Source organism: Ptiloglossa arizonensis, chromosome 3 (assembly GCF_051014685.1).
Source record: "Ptiloglossa arizonensis isolate GNS036 chromosome 3, iyPtiAriz1_principal, whole genome shotgun sequence".
NCBI classification, from domain to species: domain Eukaryota; kingdom Metazoa; phylum Arthropoda; class Insecta; order Hymenoptera; family Colletidae; genus Ptiloglossa; species Ptiloglossa arizonensis.
In genome coordinates this window covers 15,203,275-15,224,023 of record NC_135050.1, presented here as the reverse complement: position 1 = coordinate 15,224,023, position 20,749 = coordinate 15,203,275, and the positions used below count along the sequence as shown (strand labels likewise).

The 20,749-nt window shown below is 39.7% G+C and overlaps 1 protein-coding gene across 4 annotated transcripts in view; it reads left to right on the top strand.

Moving 5' to 3' along the window:
• The first annotated feature begins 1,654 nt into the window (after positions 1–1,654).
• Cdgapr (GTPase-activating protein CdGAPr) overlaps positions 1,655–20,749 on the top strand; it is a 37,688-nt gene continuing 18,593 nt past the window's right edge. For 2 of the 4 annotated variants that reach the window (XM_076306146.1, XM_076306143.1), the window contains exons 1-2: positions 1,655–1,955; positions 8,265–8,467. In XM_076306146.1, coding sequence (XP_076162261.1) covers positions 8,399–8,467 — 69 coding nt within the window. In that variant the 5' untranslated portion in view covers positions 1,655–1,955; positions 8,265–8,398. Of the gene's footprint in view, positions 1,956–2,387; positions 2,402–4,057; positions 8,468–20,749 lie in introns of those variants that run through there. The other 2 variants (XM_076306145.1, XM_076306144.1) reach the window with 2 other exon arrangements.

Genomic DNA, 20,749 nt, shown 5'->3' with positions numbered 1-20,749 from the left:
CGCAACATGAATTCATATACCGACACCACATCACCTTTAGGTTTCACCGTGGTCTGACAATGAAGTTTCATTTATCGATAGGGAAGAAACTTTCAGTAACGGTCTGTGTACCTAGAGGTCAGGGTCTCACAGGTACTGTAGCAGTTGAAATAAATCTCCTTAACGTTACGGACACTCTATTCGAAATGAATTTAATTGCAGATATTGTTAAAAAAGTAAAATTCATTTTAATAATGTATTATAATAAATTATTTATAGAAATAATTTCTGCATTGTAATGAGTACTTTATCTAATATTTTGTACATATACATTATATTTCCAATATGATTTATAATATTCTTGGACAGTCATGATCCAGTGTTAATAATCGATCTTTAATTGTATGTCAAACAGATATTACAAAATTTTGAAGAGTGGAATTTGAAAAATTCGTTTAGAAAAGCGTGGTACAATCATATAGACATTGCATTATTCAAAGAAGGCACGATGAATTATACAATACAAGTTACGAATTTTGGACAGTTTACGAATGAAATTTTACACTTTTCAAACAAAATATTTAACGATTTTATTTCTACGGATATTTTCTTTACAAATTCACTAGTTGTCACAGTATACTTGAGAAACGAATGTAGTAATACTCAAAATATACTAAGTTTACGTTTCCTGCAAAAGCGCTTATCATTATGTACAACTACAAGTGATAAGAGTCATATCGATTTTTCACATCAAAAAAGCTATTTATCTTTCCAATTAAAGGTACGTAATTACGAATGATATCAACCTAGTCTTTGTTGTTAATAGTATTGTGGATTTTATCACTAAAATATAAATATTTCTATAGTTTATGTAAATAGCCTTATCTTTTACATATTTTGCAGTATAAACTAATTTTTTGTGACCTAGACAAGTTTTCGAAAATTCTACTCAACGAAATAATTTCACTGCAACGATTAAATCCTCATACAAAGTTCACATATCGTTATAATCAAAAAGTGGTGTACAATAATCACATTCCATTGGACGATGATTATAAATCTTGTCAAGTGCTAGCTACTTCATTGACAAATGTAATTAAACACAGTTTAAATATCAAATTCAAGGAAAGCTGTTTCACCTCACTAAAAGTGGAGAATTCGCATCAAGTAGAGGCTGCTCTTATGATCAAACTGTTACCATTAATACACGAAAATTATACCTTCTCTAATGATAATTAGACCGTTCATAAAATACACATACAATTAATGCAATTTTAATTCGTGTTTGATGCATTTGGAAAAGAATGATACAATATCAAACTAATACAGATTGAAGAGGTTACTGCTGTAATGTCTTTATTTTTTAACGATAACAGTCGTATGTTTATGTTTCTATTGAAATTCAATAGTTTCTTTTTAGGTACGGTGAAGTCGTCTGTGGTGTCGAAGAAATTAAATTTCTTTCATATGTATTTTATTTAATATCAATATCTGACATTATCGATTGACATATTATTGTATTACTTTTTAAGTATATTAAAAAAAAGACGAATTTAGACTTGTTCAAATGATCCCGCTCGAGGTTAGCGTAACCGGCAGAATTCTGCGCAAGCGTAGATGCGCATAAGAAGCATAGTATTCAGTCTTCCCCCAGTCAAGACGCGAGGGTCAGGTTAGGCAGGTCGGGCTGACAGCGCATCGAAAACAGCGTTTCGTTGTAGCTCGTAAATGAAGGTTAACTTTGTCGCGAATCCAGCAAAGATCGTGAACAAGAACGAAGGCGATGCTTCGGGAGAACTGTCAACAAGATCTCCGTATTGGTTTAGAGGTCTCGCGGTGAATTAGCCAGGGACAAACATGGCTCGCGTTCCGGCAGACGTGTGTTTTTCTTCGTGGTGAACCTCTCTGTCTCTTTCCCTGTCTCTGTCTGACTGGGACAGGGATCCTCAACCTCGGGAGTGGTGATATTCACGCAAGTACGTAACGCATACAAGTATTGTAACTCGCGTATACACGCGGCTTAACGTATATTAATATACACACGGCAAGGGAAGAGGAGCTTCCCGCTTGTTAGTATGCAAGTGCCGTTTTGGTGCCCCTTACGTGGCCTTATTTGCACTCGCGTCCGATCGGCGCGCGAAACGAATCAAAATGACCGATCTACTTTTCGCATGATTTTTTGGAGTGTACCACCTGGCCCATGTAAGTACCTTTAATCCCAGAGCATCCGTACAAATATCGTGTCCCTGTGTCTCTTTTTCTCTCGTTCATCGTCGTGTGTGCGTGCGTGTGCGTGTAACGGTGCAGTAAATGGCGGAGGACGTAAAAGGGCTTTCCGAGTCTACGATGTGCCAGGAGAGAATTATCGGTATTGTCGTTTCCCTGACATAACCGCCGTTACTTCCCTCGTTCGTGGTTCCAGGTGAGAGTCGATATTCCAGCTGTCCCTTGCTTCTTGTCCTCTGCACGTTCGGTATTTTTCGTACGACACTATCAATGATTGTACGATGTAAATACGCCTCGTATCGTATTTATTTGGCCCATTACCGCCATGCAATTTTGTACCCGAAGTTCATTGCACCTAACCCTGTATTGCACGGTACCGCATGGAACGGATCATTGGAAAGCTTCAACGTCCTTTGCTGGACCTTATAACCTCAAAATTGATAAATTCCACTATCGCACGCATTACATAGCCTGTGTGTTTCCGGTAACGAATGCAAATAGAAAATTGCATTATTACTCTAATCCAATTTGCACCGCACGAAAAAACGTTTGTTTTTACATTTTTGTTTAACGTCGGGTTCAAGGTTCGCGATTAATTCGAGACTGCACCTGTTATATTTACAATACCGCTGTCGAACTTTCCGTGATTTTAACAGTAGAATTTTATGCAGTCGGAATAAGTTATCAGTAGCCAATTGTACGTAACAAAGTCTCTATTGTTATAATTGAAAACTTTCTTTAGTATTACGGGTATTAGATAACAAAACCGTAATGGAAGTAAGTTTCTAATAAAGGTACCTTTTAGCGTGGTTTCAATGAAACTTTCGAGGCGGGAAGGAAAGCGCGTTGACAAAGTGTAAATAATAGCGATTTACCGTGTGTAAACGTAAAAAGATGAGAATTTAGTTACGATGTAAGGATTGAAGTGCGTGTAATATGATAAGGGCTTCTCGTGTGCACGATGCTTAATTAAGTTCTCATTGTATACGTTGCACAACCGGAATAGAGAAAAACAATCCGTGCGGGTTGTAATTAAGCAATGGATGCGGTTGCACGTGTTGGAACATCACGGTGAGAATAACAATACGCAAAGGCGGGAATTCGTGAAAGAAAAAGGTTCATCACCACAGCATTCGCATTCCAGTTGCATCACGCGAAGTAAGATAGTAACCTTGGCATAGTAAAGTTATCGGAACAACGTAATCTTCTCCCTATTGAAAAACCCCACCTTGATTGGTCTTTATCAAGCTTGTTAAATTTTATCAAGCGGCGTGTCAATGACTTCATAAAATTATTTAGTCAGATCACTTCACTCGTGAGCCGGATTATGCACATCTATGGTGGTATCTTCTTATCTGTCGCGTCATTGTAAACTAGAGCTGCGTGAGAACTTTCGTACTATTGAAAACACGGGTCGAGTAACTTGATTGTGCGACTAATACTTTGAGTAGCTCGATAATTGGACTAATACTGTGAGTAGCCCTCTTATACGAGTATTTTGAACTACATCGAGTAGTTCGAAAACAGATCGAGTTCATTGGTTCTCTACAACTTGTTCGAATAATTTTGTCGTTTGAGTTTGAAAATTTTTCTAGCGACTAAATATTAGGTTGTTCGAATAGTCGTTTCGTTTTTTTTTTTTTTTTTTTATGAAAATGAAACACGATTTTTTTAGCGTATAAACATTTTATTAAATTATATATTCTCCATTTTGGAAAACGAAATGACTTTCCGAACCACCCATTAGATGTTTGCACGTTGGTAATGTGTTACTATTAATTCGCTTGATTCACAATGTTAATAATAATAAAGGCACATAAAATGGAGATAATATTCATTTGTCTGCTATCAGTAACGCAAATATAAATATTTTTTCATTTCACGGCCAATGTGGACAATTATTGTTTTCTTTTTTTTTAAATAAAGATAATACTCTAGTAGACATTTTTCAGTTTTGACTCATACGACACTGAAGCCCAAACACGCTTGGATCGAATCAACTTCTAGGGATTCGAATTTATCGATCGAATTTGCCATCAAAGGAACCGTAGAAAACTCAACTATAGTTCTCGGTATAAATCGCACGATGATGGATCGAAGATTTCACGCTCGTTTCCATCGTAATTTTACGTATCGTTTTCCCGTGTGCAATGCCGTTTTTTAAAATCACGCCTCAAAACCACGTGGGAAATAAATCAATCGCTCGAAACTTATTTGGAACGTTCAACTTTTAAATTTCTTTTAAGCAATAATTCCGTTAATGGGACCAAGATTAGGTATATTCTACACTGGTTATTTTATACTAGATCTTGTTTGCTTCTTACAACAGTAAAAGAAGAGGCGAACAATAAATGACAAAAATGAATGTTAACAAAGACAGTCGCCTGGATTCGTTCACAATTTATCGTGGAACGTAGATCTTAATGTTTGCACGATTTCGTGTCCACCGATCCAACATTTCTTGTTTCGTTTGTCGAGCAGATGTTCAAATTTCAAAGGTTCTTGCTCATAATCGTGAGCAAGATCTGGTAAACGTTTCTGTCGCGGTTAGAACTTCTTATAGAGCGATTTTTTTCTCTCTCTCTTCCCGGGCGTCGTTTTAATTAACTCGATCTAAGTTCCGCGCACGAATATTTAAGATCCGTACGTACGGCAGCGGATGTGGCATAGACTTTTTACTTATGGCTTTGTTACACTTTTATTTTCGTCGTTCCTCATCCATATTACTGGTGCACGCTCTCCGCTGAAGTCAAAAGAAGAAAAAAAAAAAAATAAAAGAAAGAGGGAACGACTGTCGGTCTCGCTCGCGAATGTACAACCGGATGTTCCCTTTACCATGAAAAACATCTCTCCGTGAAAGAACGTTTGTTAATTGGCCATTGTACAAGGAGGCTCGACTCGGTTCCGAGGTTCGATAAACATTGGGATGCATCGATTGTAATTCTGATCCGGCGATGTTTGCTTTACGTACCGCAAAAATTGTGTTCTTAACGATGCTCGGGTTGCTTTGAAAACGATTCACACTTGAACACGAACGGAACGAATAATCGAACATCGAGAACACTTTTCTTCGAAATTTGTCCGACATCGAAAGAAGCGATGGCGTTTGATCAAAGTTTTTTCCACGCGTTAGATTTTACTTTCGAGTCGCTATCTTAATTGGTTTGGAAAGTTGGTAACTATAGAAATTATTGTTAATTATACAACACTTCCCGTAGACAGTGTAATTATATATCGGTGTGAACATTATGATATTCACGGTATTTTTATTCCACCATCTATTATACACACTCGCTTCTTTCTGCCTTATAGCTCGTAAAAGTTTCTTTTTCCAACACGTATAAAATGTTATAAAAGTACATTTCTTTTCGTTTCTCTGTAATTGAAATAATTATTTTCAACGCGATTCGACGTACTACTTTCCTTCAATTGTAATATCGTCGTCGGGAACAATTACTATTATCCTCGATCGAATTTTACATTATCGTTTTTACAATTCTTTGTTCGTTGAAATCGAGCGAAGCTCCCATCGAGTATTCAGTGAATGGTTAAATTTGAATCGAATAATGAAAATAGTACAATAGGCTATTCGAAACAATTGGAGGGCCATCTGTTCAAATAAGAGTTTAACCAAGGAGAATCGACCAAGTATCAAACTCTTGGGATTAAATCAAATACGTATTGTAAATAAAAAATATACTTTACGTTGTACTCTACTTGCGTTTGGGAAACTTCGAATCACGTTCGAGAAAGGTATTTTTGTAACACCTGTGAAACGTTATTGGACAGTCTATTTTTCTTTCGATAATTCGATCAAGTTCTCTCATCGTTGTCTGTTGAAGAACAATCGATCGGGGGCGTTCATTCCTCGACGATGTTTCTGATCTTCGCTCGACGAGACCAACACTTTCCTTCGATTAAAGTTCAAGAGAATCATTATACCTGCATACGCCGGTAGGCCGCGGCAAGGTCGTCAGATTTAAAACAGTAAATTTACTTGACCGCCTTCGGGACCGCGCAACGCAGCAGAACGTCGCTTTTTAGTCGCGAGCCAACCGTGTGTTTCGCGTTCGTGAAACTTTCATCTGTTCGCCGTGTTCTCGATCCGCAGATAAGATCGACCTACGAGGCATCCGTGGAAATTAATTATCGCCCCGGTATTTTCACTTTTCTTTGTCCGTTCTCCGAATCCGAATACCTTGACCAGCAATATCTCGGTGCCTCGCTTCGTTCCAGGAATTATTGGCGCGGTAAGCGTGATCGAAATATTGCGCGGCGAATAGAAAAATCTCTTCGACATTATATACTTCATATTACGGAAAACTGTCCAGACGAGTATTAGATCGAAAAAAAAAAAAAAATAAAAAAAGGAACAAATATAAAAAAAAAAGGATCGTCGATTGTGTACAAACTCTTCGACATTATATACTTAAGATTACGGAAAACTGTCCAGACGAGTATTAGATCGAAAAAAAATAAAAAAAGGAACAGATATAAAAAAAAAAGGATCGTCGATTGTGTACAAACTCTTCAACATTATAGTACTTAATATTACGGAAAACTATCTGGACGAGTATTAGACACTTTTATGAATTTATACATACGGAAAATATTCCACACGTTGTTCACGATTCGAGATTACAATCGATCGGAATAAATATAAAAAGGAAGAAATATAAAAAAAAGTATCGTCGATTGTGTGCAAACTCTTCAACATTATAGTACTTAATATTACGGAAAACTATCTAGACACGAGTATTAGACACTTTTATGAATTTATACATACGGAAAATATTCCACAAGTTGTTCACGATTCGAGATTACAGTCGATCGGAATAAATATGAAAAAAGTTACAAACTCTTTTCGTTAAATTTATCTGTAATTTATACGAAACACGGAAGTGACATAAGCTTTGAAAAAAGCGAACGAAAATGTTTATGATCAACGTGTCGGTTCAACAACTGTAGTGTTAGCTCGCAATATGACAAAAATAAATTTTTGATATTATTAGGTCGTCGCGAATGTTCTGTTCGCTAGCGAACGTGGATCCAGAATTCAAAATTTAAAGCATTTTTGTGTTTGGGACCGAAGTGTTCGTTACTCCGCCTGTTTTCATAATTTGCGGACACCATTTGTAACGGAGCTCTTGTAAATACTAAGATCCTTACTCTGTATGAAAATTACCTATCTTTAACAAATATACATTGGTCGAAACAAACAGCAGATCGGTTACTCGTTTGATTTTGTCGCTGAACGAGACATTCAGCATTTTAAACGCTGCTCGTATCGTACAAATCGGATTTCTCGTACAATTTATAAATAATATGAAAGAAAAACTGTTTCTCCGGAATCGACCGGACGAATATATAGTTCGTAGTTGTAACGCGATAAAAGAAAGCATCTGTGATATAAAATAACCGAATACGTAATTATGAAGATAATTTGTACAAGCATAATTCCAATAACGTTTCGACTCCAGAATTCGAATCCTCTTTAGCGTATATAAAACTTGCGAGAGAAAGACACGCGTAATTGTCAGTAATTAGCGCACAAACAGGAATAGTACGAACGATAAACGTAAATGTAATAGAATTTACATTTAATGTTATTATGGAAATAAGAGATCAATTTAGATATTATTATTCGTTTTCTTCTCGTACGTTTCTTAGTATTATATTACGTGATTTTTATACATATGTATATCTGAGTTTCACGTATACCGGGGAAGATTCAATTTCAACGATCGGAGCGTATAATTTTATTAAAGGTATGCCAGCACGGACTTTGTACAACTGTAGAAATTTCTTCGCGCGATTGAAACGTCCATTAATCAGTGACTCGAGTAGGTGAACGTGAAGTTAATAACACGAATCCGTTTAAAACGATCCGATCGAAGTTTGAAAAAGTTCGAACGCAATATAGCAATAGAAGTTATTGGCGTGATATTTACGAGCGTCTGCTATTCACCGTTTTACGCGTTCCGTATATGAGTTAATATTTCGCCGTTATAAAAGTGGCGATAAAGACGTCTGAGCACCGTGGCAAATTGTTTGCGCAGAAGAACGCGAAAGAGGAATAATGGTTCAATCGAGAGGAAAGTAAGATCCAGCCGTCATCCTGGCGCGTGGAAAACCAGGCCAAAGGCCTGGATCCTCGTCCTCCTCGTCCTCGTCCACGGAGAGGCTGCAAAGGATGCCAGGATCGGCTCAGGAGAGGCCTCGTGCGCAGCGGCTAACCGACATCGAGCCCCAAACTGCAAAAGTGAGTAAACGGTTGCAATTTTAACACAAGAACCACCGATTGATCTTTAGTATATTGAAGTGTTTCTCGTGTGTGTCTCGGTAGAATCGATGATGGAGAAACGAGGGGAACTTATGAAATCGATTATACGTAGAGAATAGAAAAGGTTGCAACGTTTTTTGAAAGTTTGCTATGGAATTTAAAGTAAATTTCTTTGCAAAAGCAGTTGGGAACGGTCGTTTCGACTGGTTGGTAAATCTAGTGTTAATGTTCAAAGGTCCGCTTAAATAAAAGATTGGCTAACCGACATCGAGCCCCAAACTGCAAAAGTGAGTAAACGGTTGCAATTTTAACACAAAAACCACCGATTGATCTTTGGTATATTGAAGTGTTTCTCGTGTGTGTCTCGGTAGAATCGATGATCGAGAAACGAGGGGAACTTATGAAATCGATTATACGTAGAGAATAGAAAAGGTTGCAACGTTTTTTGAAAGTTTGCTATGGAATTTAAAGTAAATTTCTTTGCAAAAGCAGTTGGGAACGGTTGTTTCGACTGGTTGGTAAATCTAGTGTTAATGTTCAAAGGTTAGCTTAAATGAAAGATTTCTACGAACGACGATTAAGCTCGGTGTATCGATTGTATTTTATTCGAATTCTACAAGTGTTTCGAATAGTATCGCAATTTTGTTAAATATTGGCGCAAGTTTGTTTCTGCAAAAAAAAAAAAAAAGAAAAAGTAAAGCGATGCCAATAATATCGAGAGAATTCTGTCGTGTTTCGATTTTTCGATCATCTTTGGCGAGCATTTACGTAATTGTTGTACGCGAACAACGTGTGAAGAATAAACGAAAGAAAGAAACGAAGAATCAATGTTCGAGGGCGGTAAGATTGATAAAAATCGAAAACCTGTAAGATTAATAGCAACCGAGCATTATTATCGACAAAGATCTGCGTATATAAATTGATTGTTATTGAGAGTAATTACGAATCCGGTAGGAGATAATTATTGCTCTCGATACCGATCGATTTGCTTAACCTGAACGTTATTGATAACTGAATAACACGTGGTTATTATTATCAAAATATAATGCGATCGATCTACGAAATCGGCGATAGTTACTTTCCATTATCGAATTTCATAACCGATACGTCGGTTTCCCTTTTTTTTTTTAAATTATCGTTTGGTACTACGCTTAGTGAGTAAACAACTATGGTAAATATCCGTTGATCCGAATAAAAATTTACTCGGTGTCCGATTCGGTAAACACGATACCGAGCCATTGCCAAACAGTAGAATAAATTATTGGCAATTTGAACGGTAGATGCGAGAATATATTTGCAAAGCACGAGAAGATTACAATTCCGGATAAATATTCCTCACGGTTGAGGAATCTTTAATTTACGTATCAACGAATCTGCGGAAACAGCGATTCAATTCGACGTAGTTGGATCGTCATTGGGTATTTAAATTTTGATAAATAATCAATTCGAAATACCCAAGCTGTAAGAATTTAATAACTTCGCTTTTTTACCGCGATACGTGCGCGACCCGATATTAAATCGCGCGTGAAACACTGGCATCGATTAATCGACATCGAGTTTCGATTATCGGGGCATTATTTAAAAGGAATATTTCACCAGGGCACTCGACGAATACTTCATCGGGCGTGGTTGGTTATTCACAGAAATCTAAAACGTTCCGTGTTACGCGTTACGATACAACGAACTCGTAGCCATCGTTCACCTTGATCTTCCTTTCGTTTTCATTTTGCATCCCGATGATATCAGCCGCCTTTCTGTTAATTACTTAGCCGACCCTCGCGCTTGGTATAGGTCGGAAACCGCGTCATACATCACGTGCTCGTTCGCGTCTTAAAGTTAATATTCATTCAAATTATTGCCCCGTTTAGCTTTCTCCGATTCCGATTTACTTTCTCTTTTTACGGGGAATAATAATTTCCGCGTATAAAATATCCACCTTCTTATTTAACATCTCGAGGCCGGTACGCGAGTGGTTCTCATCTCGAACGCGCGCGACGAACACACGAATTAAACGATTTCGATCGTTGACCGCGCGAGCGCGTGTTGTTATCGAGCCGGTATTGTTCTGTCGTTTGAAAACATCACTGTAACGTTTTCCGCTGCGAACGTCTAAGAATTCCAGCGTTTTCGACCAAGGCGGGTAAAAGCGTTTACTCAACCGTGGTACAAAAGATTTCATTTTTTCCCATTCTCTCGTTCTCGCCGATATGGAACCTTTGGTCTTTGAACGCGGTTTTCGGAGGGGTTGGTAAAGCCGCATTCGCGGGAGAATGCGGAAGTTGGTTCTATTTCGCTCTGGTCTCGTTCGTCCATCTCGCTAGCGCGAGAGCAAATCGATAGGCTTTGCCGCTATGTACCGTCGTACACGTACACACCACCGGAGTGCGTAACCGACATCCTCTCCTGGAACACCCATCCGTTCGACGGAAGCCTTCTATTTTCCTGCCCGAAGCGTTAACCCTTTCGAACGCCGAAGCAAATTAAGTCGCTTCGCGGGAGGGAAAAAAGTCTTGGAACACCCTTGGAGTCCTATTAACTGTTTACCCCACAGGCCGGAAGATTTCCACCGTTGTCGTTACACTGGACCTCAGATTTGTTCAGGTGCTACGGAACGATAGCCAATTCCACGAATCGCTCGCGTTATCGTCCCAACGTTCGAATTCGAGTGTATACGGTGAGTGGGAATAATCTACGTCGACGTCACCCGAGACTTGTTTTCGTATTCGAATCGTTGACGTTCCTTCGAGTCTATTTTGATCAGAGATCTTCGATAACGAGGCTGAAACAAAAACGCGCGTAAACAAAGTCGCGCGCGAAACGTACGAGAATGTGAAAACGTACGTGAACAAAGTCGCGCGCGTACGTGTCGAAAGTATACAAATCACGATTCTTAAAGGGGAGAAAATAAATTACGAGACCGTTGAAATTTAACGTCGACAATTATTACAACGATACAAAAGTGGTGTTTCGTTACGAGTACGATGAGTTTATTTGTTTCGTTTCGACTTTTCGCTCGTCAATTACCATACTTTACGGGACACTTAATGGTTTCTCATGGTTAAACGAAGAAACTGCTTCTCTCGTTGTACGTGAAATATCAATACGAACCGTGGAATTTCAATCGCTCGATTGAAAAATGTTTTTCCCCGCGAACGAACGCGTTTCGAAAGTTACGATCGGTAGCGCATGCGTGCTCGAAGAACTGCCCGCGAGCGCGAAACACAGTTATCATCCGAGTATCGCGTAATTTATTTTACGCGCATTATCAGTTTCAGCGAGTGTTCGAGGCAACGCTCGTCATTCATCGGTACGTTCGTTCGAACTTATCTAAAATCGTTGAAACTCGACGCCGGGTGATTAATTACGAACCGTAGTGCTTTATCTTCGGGGATCTGTCTGTTATAAATGATCTATCGGAAAACTCTTCATTTAGAGAGGATCCATCCGAAGTGATTACAAATCGTCGAGAACGGGAGATAACGTTCAGGTAGATCGTGAATCATCGATGGAAGCAATCGGACCGTCCATCGAAATGTATTTACGATACTCGCCTCGAAATTCCAACGATAGGTACGGGGGCATTACTCGTACGGGATAATATCGTTTAGAAAAATTACGAAATTTTTAATTCGCGTTCGATGCTCTTGGATTCTTCGAAACGAAACGACGATTTCGAATTTCCTATTTGACGATTCGAATAGGAAATTGAACGATAAACGAGCAATTCCTCCCAATCCGATCCGATTAAACGAATTTGAACAGAGACATCGAACAAGCTACCGAACGCGTAAAGACCGGAGGCTGCGGATTTAAGTTTTCTTAATCTAGATCTGAAATTCGACTCGAAAAATGAAATTTCGGTTCCTTTTCGAAAATTGGAAACAAAATCGTGAAAATTTATTTTACTCGGTTAGACCTCGGTAGGTAGATCAATTTATGTATTAAAATCGACGTAAGTATTGGGTCGTTCGGAAAGTCGTTTCGTTTACCATAATGGAAAACGTACAATCGAAGAAAATGTTCGCGCACTCGGAAAATAATCGTGTTTCATTTTCACCGAAAATACGAAACGACTTTCCCGAACGACCCGATAACGTTCCGGGATTTTTCGTGTCCGAATTGAAAACGTACGATGAACTTTTAACAATACGCGCGCGAGTAATTGCGCGAAACACCCGTGAAAAAAAGGTTTTAATTAATTGCGCGCGGAAAGTGTATCTTCTGGTGAGTCAGCCGGGCGGGGCAGAGCCGCCGAGTTCGTAAGCTCGAAGCTCCCGTGTTTTCTTTCGCAGATGTTCTTTTTTTCATCGAAGACCACGTCCGCGGCGGTGAATACACATGTTGGGGGGTAGGGCTGGTTCTTGCCGGCTCCATCGGTCCACTGCGCATACTTGTTACTCGTAGGAGCCACGCCACTCATTTACAAAGTTCGCGCGGTGGCTTCGAAACAACACACGACTGTATTAATTAAGTCTCCCCCATTATTATGCGTATCCATTACGCCGTTTGTCTACGACACTCAACGGAGCCGTGCACGTCGTTTGTGCGTACTCGTAACAAGGAACGAAATATTTGCTGAACTAGTTTCTCGCCTCGTGGAGATCGTCTCGTTCCACGGTTCTTAGCCTTGGCAGGAAAAAGACGCAGCAATGGGCCACCGTTTGTCTCGCGTACGCGTTGTATTTCGATGTATCAATTTTTACAATTATTTTCCACGGAAAGCGTAACGCGCATCGCGACCGAAAAGAGATTGAATATGTCGGTCGATTCGCTCGAGGGATCGATAAAAAGAAAGTCTCTCGGTACTTTCACGTACTGCGTCTAGTAACAGATGTTAGATCGATTAATGGAGGAAAGGAACGACGGACGATCGTTTTTATCGAGACGGATTTGTACCGATCGACAGACTCCGCTCTGTATCCGCCATTGTTGGACCTGGATACGTGTGCACGCGTTTATTCCGCTGGTTTGTTATTTAGTGCTGGCCGAGTAAAATATTGCGGGATGGGTTTTTCACGCTTGACAGGATATTCCAATCATCTGCCGCAGTGATCGGAAGAACAGAGTAGACGTAAATAATGGTGTGCGAAATTTTATGTTCGCCAACCAGAAATAGAACTTCTCTCGGTCGATCGCCACTGGTAACGGAGAACGGGAAAGTTTTCGAGGGTACTATGGAAAAAATCGTTTCGGAGCAGAACCGTCTAATTGCCATTTCATCCGCGGATATTCGTGGGAGATTTTACGTAACTACGAAAGAATTTTTTGGTTTTTTGTTTTTTTTTACCTTTTTCAATTTAATTCGCTATCTAGTCCGGATTTAAATTTCCGAGAAATTCGTTTATTAAAACCGAAAGTAGACCGAAACGAAGCGCGAGCTATTACACCGTAACGAATAATTGCCGATATCTTTCGTCCATTCGCAGAAGCGAGGGAACTTGTTAAATTACCAAGTAAAAAGAAACTCGGTAAATAATTTAAACGATTCTTTTTCGTTTGTTTTTCTTTTTCTTTTTTTTTTTTTGTTTTATATAATCGTCGTACGAGCGCTGTAATTTCTTCGTCGAATCGAATTGTTTGAGCAACAAACGCAATCGTATCGTTTCGAAAGTACAAAAAGTAACGCGTTCCGCAGTTTTCACGCTCGGTGGAACCTAGATTACGAATTCTTCCGCATTAAGATCAGAATGCAAGGGAGTTCCAAGGTCCTTTTAAGTCGAGTCAAACCGAGATGAAGTTTACCAAGTCCAAGATTGGTAATCGGTATAAGCAAACAAGAACTTTCCGCCGGCAGTAATGAAGCTTGGCCAGTTATTGAACGCATAGAAACTCGCTTAGGCTCCGGGTTCTTGATTGTTGCGTTGAAGAACGGTGATAACGACCGTTCTTCGTTGATTGCATTTTTGATGAAAACCTAAAGGATAGCTAAAGCGTGCTTCCAGTTCTTTTAACGCCCGGTTCGATTTACGAGAAATCGGGACGATTTTTGAGAAATGGGCAGATACATTGGCGCGAGTGTCGCTTATTTTAATCGGAACGAAAATATTCTTGCCATCGACATCGCACGAAGAAAAGGTCTGAAATGACGCTCCTCTCGAGTCTTTCGAGGATCGGAATGCAGACAAAGGGCGGCCTTTGAATTTCTACGGTCAAAGAGAGGCTAGTCCTTGTTCAGGATTATTGATTCGAGAGTACAGCGACGAAAAAAGGGGGAAAGCGAGAAGCATCGTCATATAGTATTTCCAAGACGTCATTCTAACGAAGATGGGCGCGGTTGGGCCGCGTTTCTACGCATCTTTCGCGCATTGAATGCCAGCATTTCGGCGACGAGACGTCCCCGGACGCAATTCTATACGAGCGTAATAGTCGACGGAACATTTACAACGAGATTGTTCCGTTCCGCTTATGTAAAAAGAACGAAAACGATAAAAAAAGTAATTATTCAAAGTAGTCGAAGGTCATCTTGTCAACGAATGCGATACATAGAGAATAGGTTCGTTTTGAGAAATATTCCAAAACGCGTCTAATTAGAAAAAGGTCACGCAATTGTTGCGTAACGTCTTCCTCTACCGTTCTTTTAAACTCTCTGTCGCAAATAATCTATCGTTGAATAGATTCGTTAAATATGGAACACCCTGTGAATTAATTGGCCAAGAATTAAATCGGTGGTATCGACTTTTTCGATTCGCGACAAACTTATATTTATTGTTGGAACGACCGATTGGTGAATCTGTTATTTATGTTTAATTTTTATCCTCTACTATATATATATATATAGGAAGTTTCTTTATATATACAAAAAAGAAAAAAACGTTTGAGAGACAAAGATGTTTTGTTGAATTTAACAAGTATCCGTAATGAGACTACGGAGCTGTTAGTATGCTTCAGGATTGCGTAATGAATAAGCCTGACTGTACAGATTTCCTCATAAATAATAGAATAGAAGCGTTTTCGCACGTAACCACATTAGGGAATTTAAGGATTAATGGGTTAAGGAGATTCAGTGACCCGGAGATTTCATTGTCCATCGCCTCCTCGGTTATTTCGATCGTTTCTGAGTTATTCGCGAAATTGTGGGGGGAGCATTGAATGTACGAAATGTCCGCGACAAACGGAAATACATTACAAGGATAACGAAGTGTTAAAAAAATATGCGACAGGGAGCTACAGCGAGGAAAGACCCGTTCGATTGTGCGGCTCGGTTCACCTCTCGGCGATATCGTATCGGAGCCCCAATTTTCGTATCCCGAATCCCTGTTCGCCGCTGGCTTCGCCCTAGTTTCTTCCCCAAGGTTGTCATTATTATTGCTTGATTGGATGTGTTACTTGAACGACCTACTTTTTGCTAGAAACTATTATTTCCAGCAGGCGTTATTGTGCTGCCGCTTCAAAAGACGGAAGACAGTTGCCTTTTAGCGTTAACGACACAACGTGCGTCCATTCGCTTTGTACGTTTCTTCTTTGCATTTTATACAAGGAAGTACCATTGTGTTTGTTGAAATTACTGCTTTAAACAATCGACCGTACCCTTTGATTGTCGTTTGAGGAACTCACCGATGTTCTCGAAAATCGTACGAACGTGCCTCCTACCGATCTCCAGGCTCGTTCAACGTGGACGATATTCACGAGCGTGGAATCAACGAGGAACGGTTACGCGACGAAATCGAAAGTGTAACAAATGCGAGAAAAGGTGTACGTTATGTACGATCGACGCAGGAAAAAAAAACTTGTTTGTATTTCAATGGATGTAACGAGTAACTCCAGTCGCGTTTCGCCTTTCGATTGATAGAGAATCTAACCGATGATACATACGTAATACAGAATAGCGTTGTTCCGTTGCATCTGTGCCGGTATAGACGAATCTGTAGCAATAACCTATTTCTGTTAATTAAAGCGATATCTGATGAGATTGTAACTTAATTACAAATGATACATCAGTGTTTAAAATAGAATAGCCTCGTTCGAGAGACAAAGAGCATTTGATCCGCAGGTTCGAGCCACGTTCGTTACGTAGTAGGGTAACGTGCTCTGCGTACTGGGCATAACATCATTCTCGGCTATATAGAATACAACTTTCGAGATAACATATTCCGCTGCAGTACTTGTCGATTACTTTAACGTAGAAATGTAATAGTCCGTGGGTTCAGCTATTCGTATTATCGGTATCGATGTAACATTCAAACGCGGTTAAATAAAACTAGGCTACCCGGAGACATCAGTGTCTATTGTTTTTCTTTTTTTTTTTTTCGGTGTCTTAACGTTCGTCGTTAAAATGCATGGCCTGGTTGTTGAGGACAATGCAAAAAAATCAGGTGACGGACTTCGTTTCAATCTGCATATCTCGTATACTTCGTCTCTGGATTATCGGTGGATTTTTCAACGAGGATAGAACCGGGAGAGACTTGGTCTTTCGTGAAAAAATACGTCGAAATAGTAAAATAAAAATTTTTCGCAAAAAATTTTGCTTTTCAAAGAAAAAAAGAAAAACTTTTAAAGGTACTCGGTTCGCGTCAGTCATTGACTGTAAATGTAAATTTCACGAATATATCTGCACGTCCTTGTTCGAGTTTATAGGTATAGCATGCAAGATCAATTACGAAAAAACATATTTCCGATCGTAAGTTATTTCTTACAAACGTTTCGCGTAAACGCGATGTATGTCTGTAACGAAACGTAGCAAACCGAATTGTTGTAGTGAAACGTGCGCGCGCCTCAAACGGTTGCAAAATCGATTTTTTCGAAAACGAAACTTCGCGCGAGGACACTTTGTTCCGAGTTTACGATTTCATTTTCCACGTAGAATTACCTATTTCGTTTATCGTATATATATTCTCGTTGTGTTTTGACGCAATGAAAATTGTATCATTAAAAAAAGAAAAAAGAAATCCTTAAGAAGTCCTTTGAGAAGAAATACTCGCCTCGAGAAATATAGAGAGATGGGTAATTATCGCACTGAGAATCTTTTATCAACGAAACCAAGAACGGAAATACGTGATAATTATTTATTACAATTCATTGCTCCTAATATTGATTGTATCTTAATATTGAAAATACGCAGGATTCGTTCAAAGAGAAGTTTCCATGCTGGTGATCGTTCGATACACGATTGAACTTAACTTTTTTTTTTTTTATTAGTTACAGTGCTGTAATAACGAAAACGCAGCGAGGAAAAATATCTACGATCTTGAAATATAGAAAAAAACGTTTCTCATAATACTTGTATTATGTATTGTACTAATACAATAGGTATTCCGAGATACGTTACTCTCGGGATAAATAGCACACCCTCTATAAATGATGAAGCATTAAAAAATGATATCGACCCAAGTCTTAAGTAGGCACCTACATATTTATAAGTAGGTGCGCGGGGGTCAGCTAAACTGTCAATCGTGTTTTCAAACTATGAATAAACATTGTATTTTTTTTACCTGTTCAAGAGGCACGTTTCATTATTTTAATTTAATTAAAAAATTGCCAATCTGCACCGAGGCGGCTCATAATTTACTCCAGTGGGGGCTTATTAAATTTTTGCGTGCCTATTTAAGGATGAAAATTCTTAGGATAATTCCGAGACAGATGAAACGGGAGAAACGGGCCATTCGATATTTCTATTCCACTTGTACATTTCTTCTCGTTATTACGAGTGAAATGGACAACCTCGAAATTCTGTTTCATTCTTTCCGCAGCTGTTTACGAAGATACGTTACGTTACGATAATTATTACACAGAATGGATCATTTAAATGGGAATACTTAGATATCTTTGTTGTTTAGCGGTAACATTTTTCCAAGGTCGTTCATCGATATTACATTATACGACACGTTCTATTTTTACTCGATATATTTACGAAGCATTGAAAAACAAATCCAACGACATTACAAATCGTATTATTCCGATCGTTCGATCGCGAGAAGTTTTTATTTTACACTTTCTGTTCGAAATAATAGCGATGATCGAGTCTCGTTATATACGATTTTTGTACATTGTCCGACTCCCGTGGCGTAATTGAAACACACGCTGCGATAATACCACTCTATCCAGTATCTATCCTTCGGTATTGTGAATTCGTTAAGATAAATAATATTTTTTAATTTTTTCCAAAGATAGAAATCCAGTAGAGTAAGATCCGGAGAACTAGTTGGCCACTCCGCCGTTCCCCTTCGTAAGATTCAACGTTCAGGGAATTAAGTATCAAGTTTTGTCCTTGCTATTCTAGAATAGCGAGCTGTACACCCATCGTGCTGAAACCACATACAGGGTGTCCCAATTATCACCGGTCGATTTGAATTTCGCACTATTTTTAAAACGTCAAACCGATTAACCTGAAATTTGACATGTGTCGTCCAGACAGATGGGAAATTAATCGTGAAAAAGTACGCGGTGAAAGACCACGATGGTGTTCCAAGATTCGAAAGATATTTTGTTCCATTATTAACGACCAAGTTTGTATTTTTAAATAAAAAGAAAAAAAATTTAAAGATTACTGAAACCGTTTGATATTTTTTTAAAAGTAAATCGACCGGTGACGATTGGGACACCCTATACTTTGCACAACAGTTGACGACATAGTCGTCAAAAGACTCGTTTGAAACAATATTTTCAACGAACGCTCTCAACGACGAGAATAGCAACGTAAATAAACTTTTCTGTACAAATCCATCGAGTATTAACCGTTCGATAACGCGAAGATGCATTAGTGTAAATTTCTCGAGACGAATGATCGAAATTGTATAGATCTGTTTGTTTATATTCTACAGAGACAAATAATCAAAAATACAGGATGCCATTTGAAACAAATATCGACGATCCTAAAAGTTCTCACAAAAAAATGTCTTTGGAAAAATAATAATGTTACGCGTCTCGAAGAGTTTTTCCATTAGACCGCAAACATTACAAATATTTAAGTATCCCCAATTTAAATGGTCCAACGTGTGTGTTACAGAGAATATAATTACGAATCGATAAATTGAATACTCGGTACACCCTACAAATCGATGGATCGAATACTCGGTGAATAATCCATACACTCTACGAATTGATAAATCGAATACTGGGTGAATAATCGATACACTTTTACGAATTGATAAATCGAATACTCGGTGAATAATCGATACACTTTTACGAATTGATAAATCGAATACTCGGTGAATAATCGATACACTCTACGAATTAATAAACCGAACACTCGATACACCTTACAAATCGATTAATCGAATATTCAGTGAATACTCGATACACTTTACAAATCGATGAATCGAATACTCGGCGAGTACTGAATACACCTTAAGAATCAACAAATCGAATACTCGGTGAATACTCGCTACATTGAACCGATCGATGGATCGAATCACGTCGGTGTTTTCAAAATATAAAATATTCGATTCAGAAACGCGCTGGTTTCTCTCTCTCTCTCTCTCGGGGGGATTATCCTAATCGCGTGTTCGAGATTCACCTTAGGGATACGTTAGAAGATCGTGCACCGAAGGTGTTCAGGGTGGCTTGCGCGCGGGATACAGGGTCGCGCGACGACGGAGGATCCTAGGCATGCATCCCGGAGCGGAGCGGAGCGGAACGAAGCGGAGGCTGGCTGGTGACTCCATGACCCAGTTTCCCCCGACCCGACGCGGCGGCGAGCGTGGATTCGTACGCGAACATGGAATCGAGGCGGCTGCTCGTCGCGGCACCCTCGTCGCCGCCGTCCTCGTCGTTCGCCCGCGGTCGGAAACGTCATCGGCGAGTCCTTCTCTTCCACGGTCGGTCGCGTCGACTCGAGCCGCCCGCCGCGCCTCGTCGTCGTCGTCGTCGTCGTCGTCGTCGTCGTCATCCCGCGTCCCGACGTCGTCGTCGTTTACGATCGTCCTGGCTCGCGACGCTATGCGTCGCGTCCTCGGCAGCTGTGCCAGCTGCTCCAGCCGTCTCGAGGTAGTTCTTCCCGACGATACTTCTCCCTCGTCCACCGACCTCCTCCGCTCCTCCACTGTGTCGTCCCTTCGTGCTGCTCGTACCTCCGGATTCCATCTCGATGGACTCGCGCGCGTTATGGGAAGCAGCGAAGCTGTCGCCGCACGGGACCACTGTGATTTCACGGATAAGCGGATAAACTAGATCTCGGCCAGGATCTCTCATGTGTTTGCGGATGTCGTATCGTTTTATCGAAATTTTCTTGGGGAGCTTTCAGGTAGTGTTCCAATACTCTATGGTTAATCTTGTTCTCGTTCCTGTTTGTGAGATCGTTACGCGATTGTTCCGACCGAACCTGTT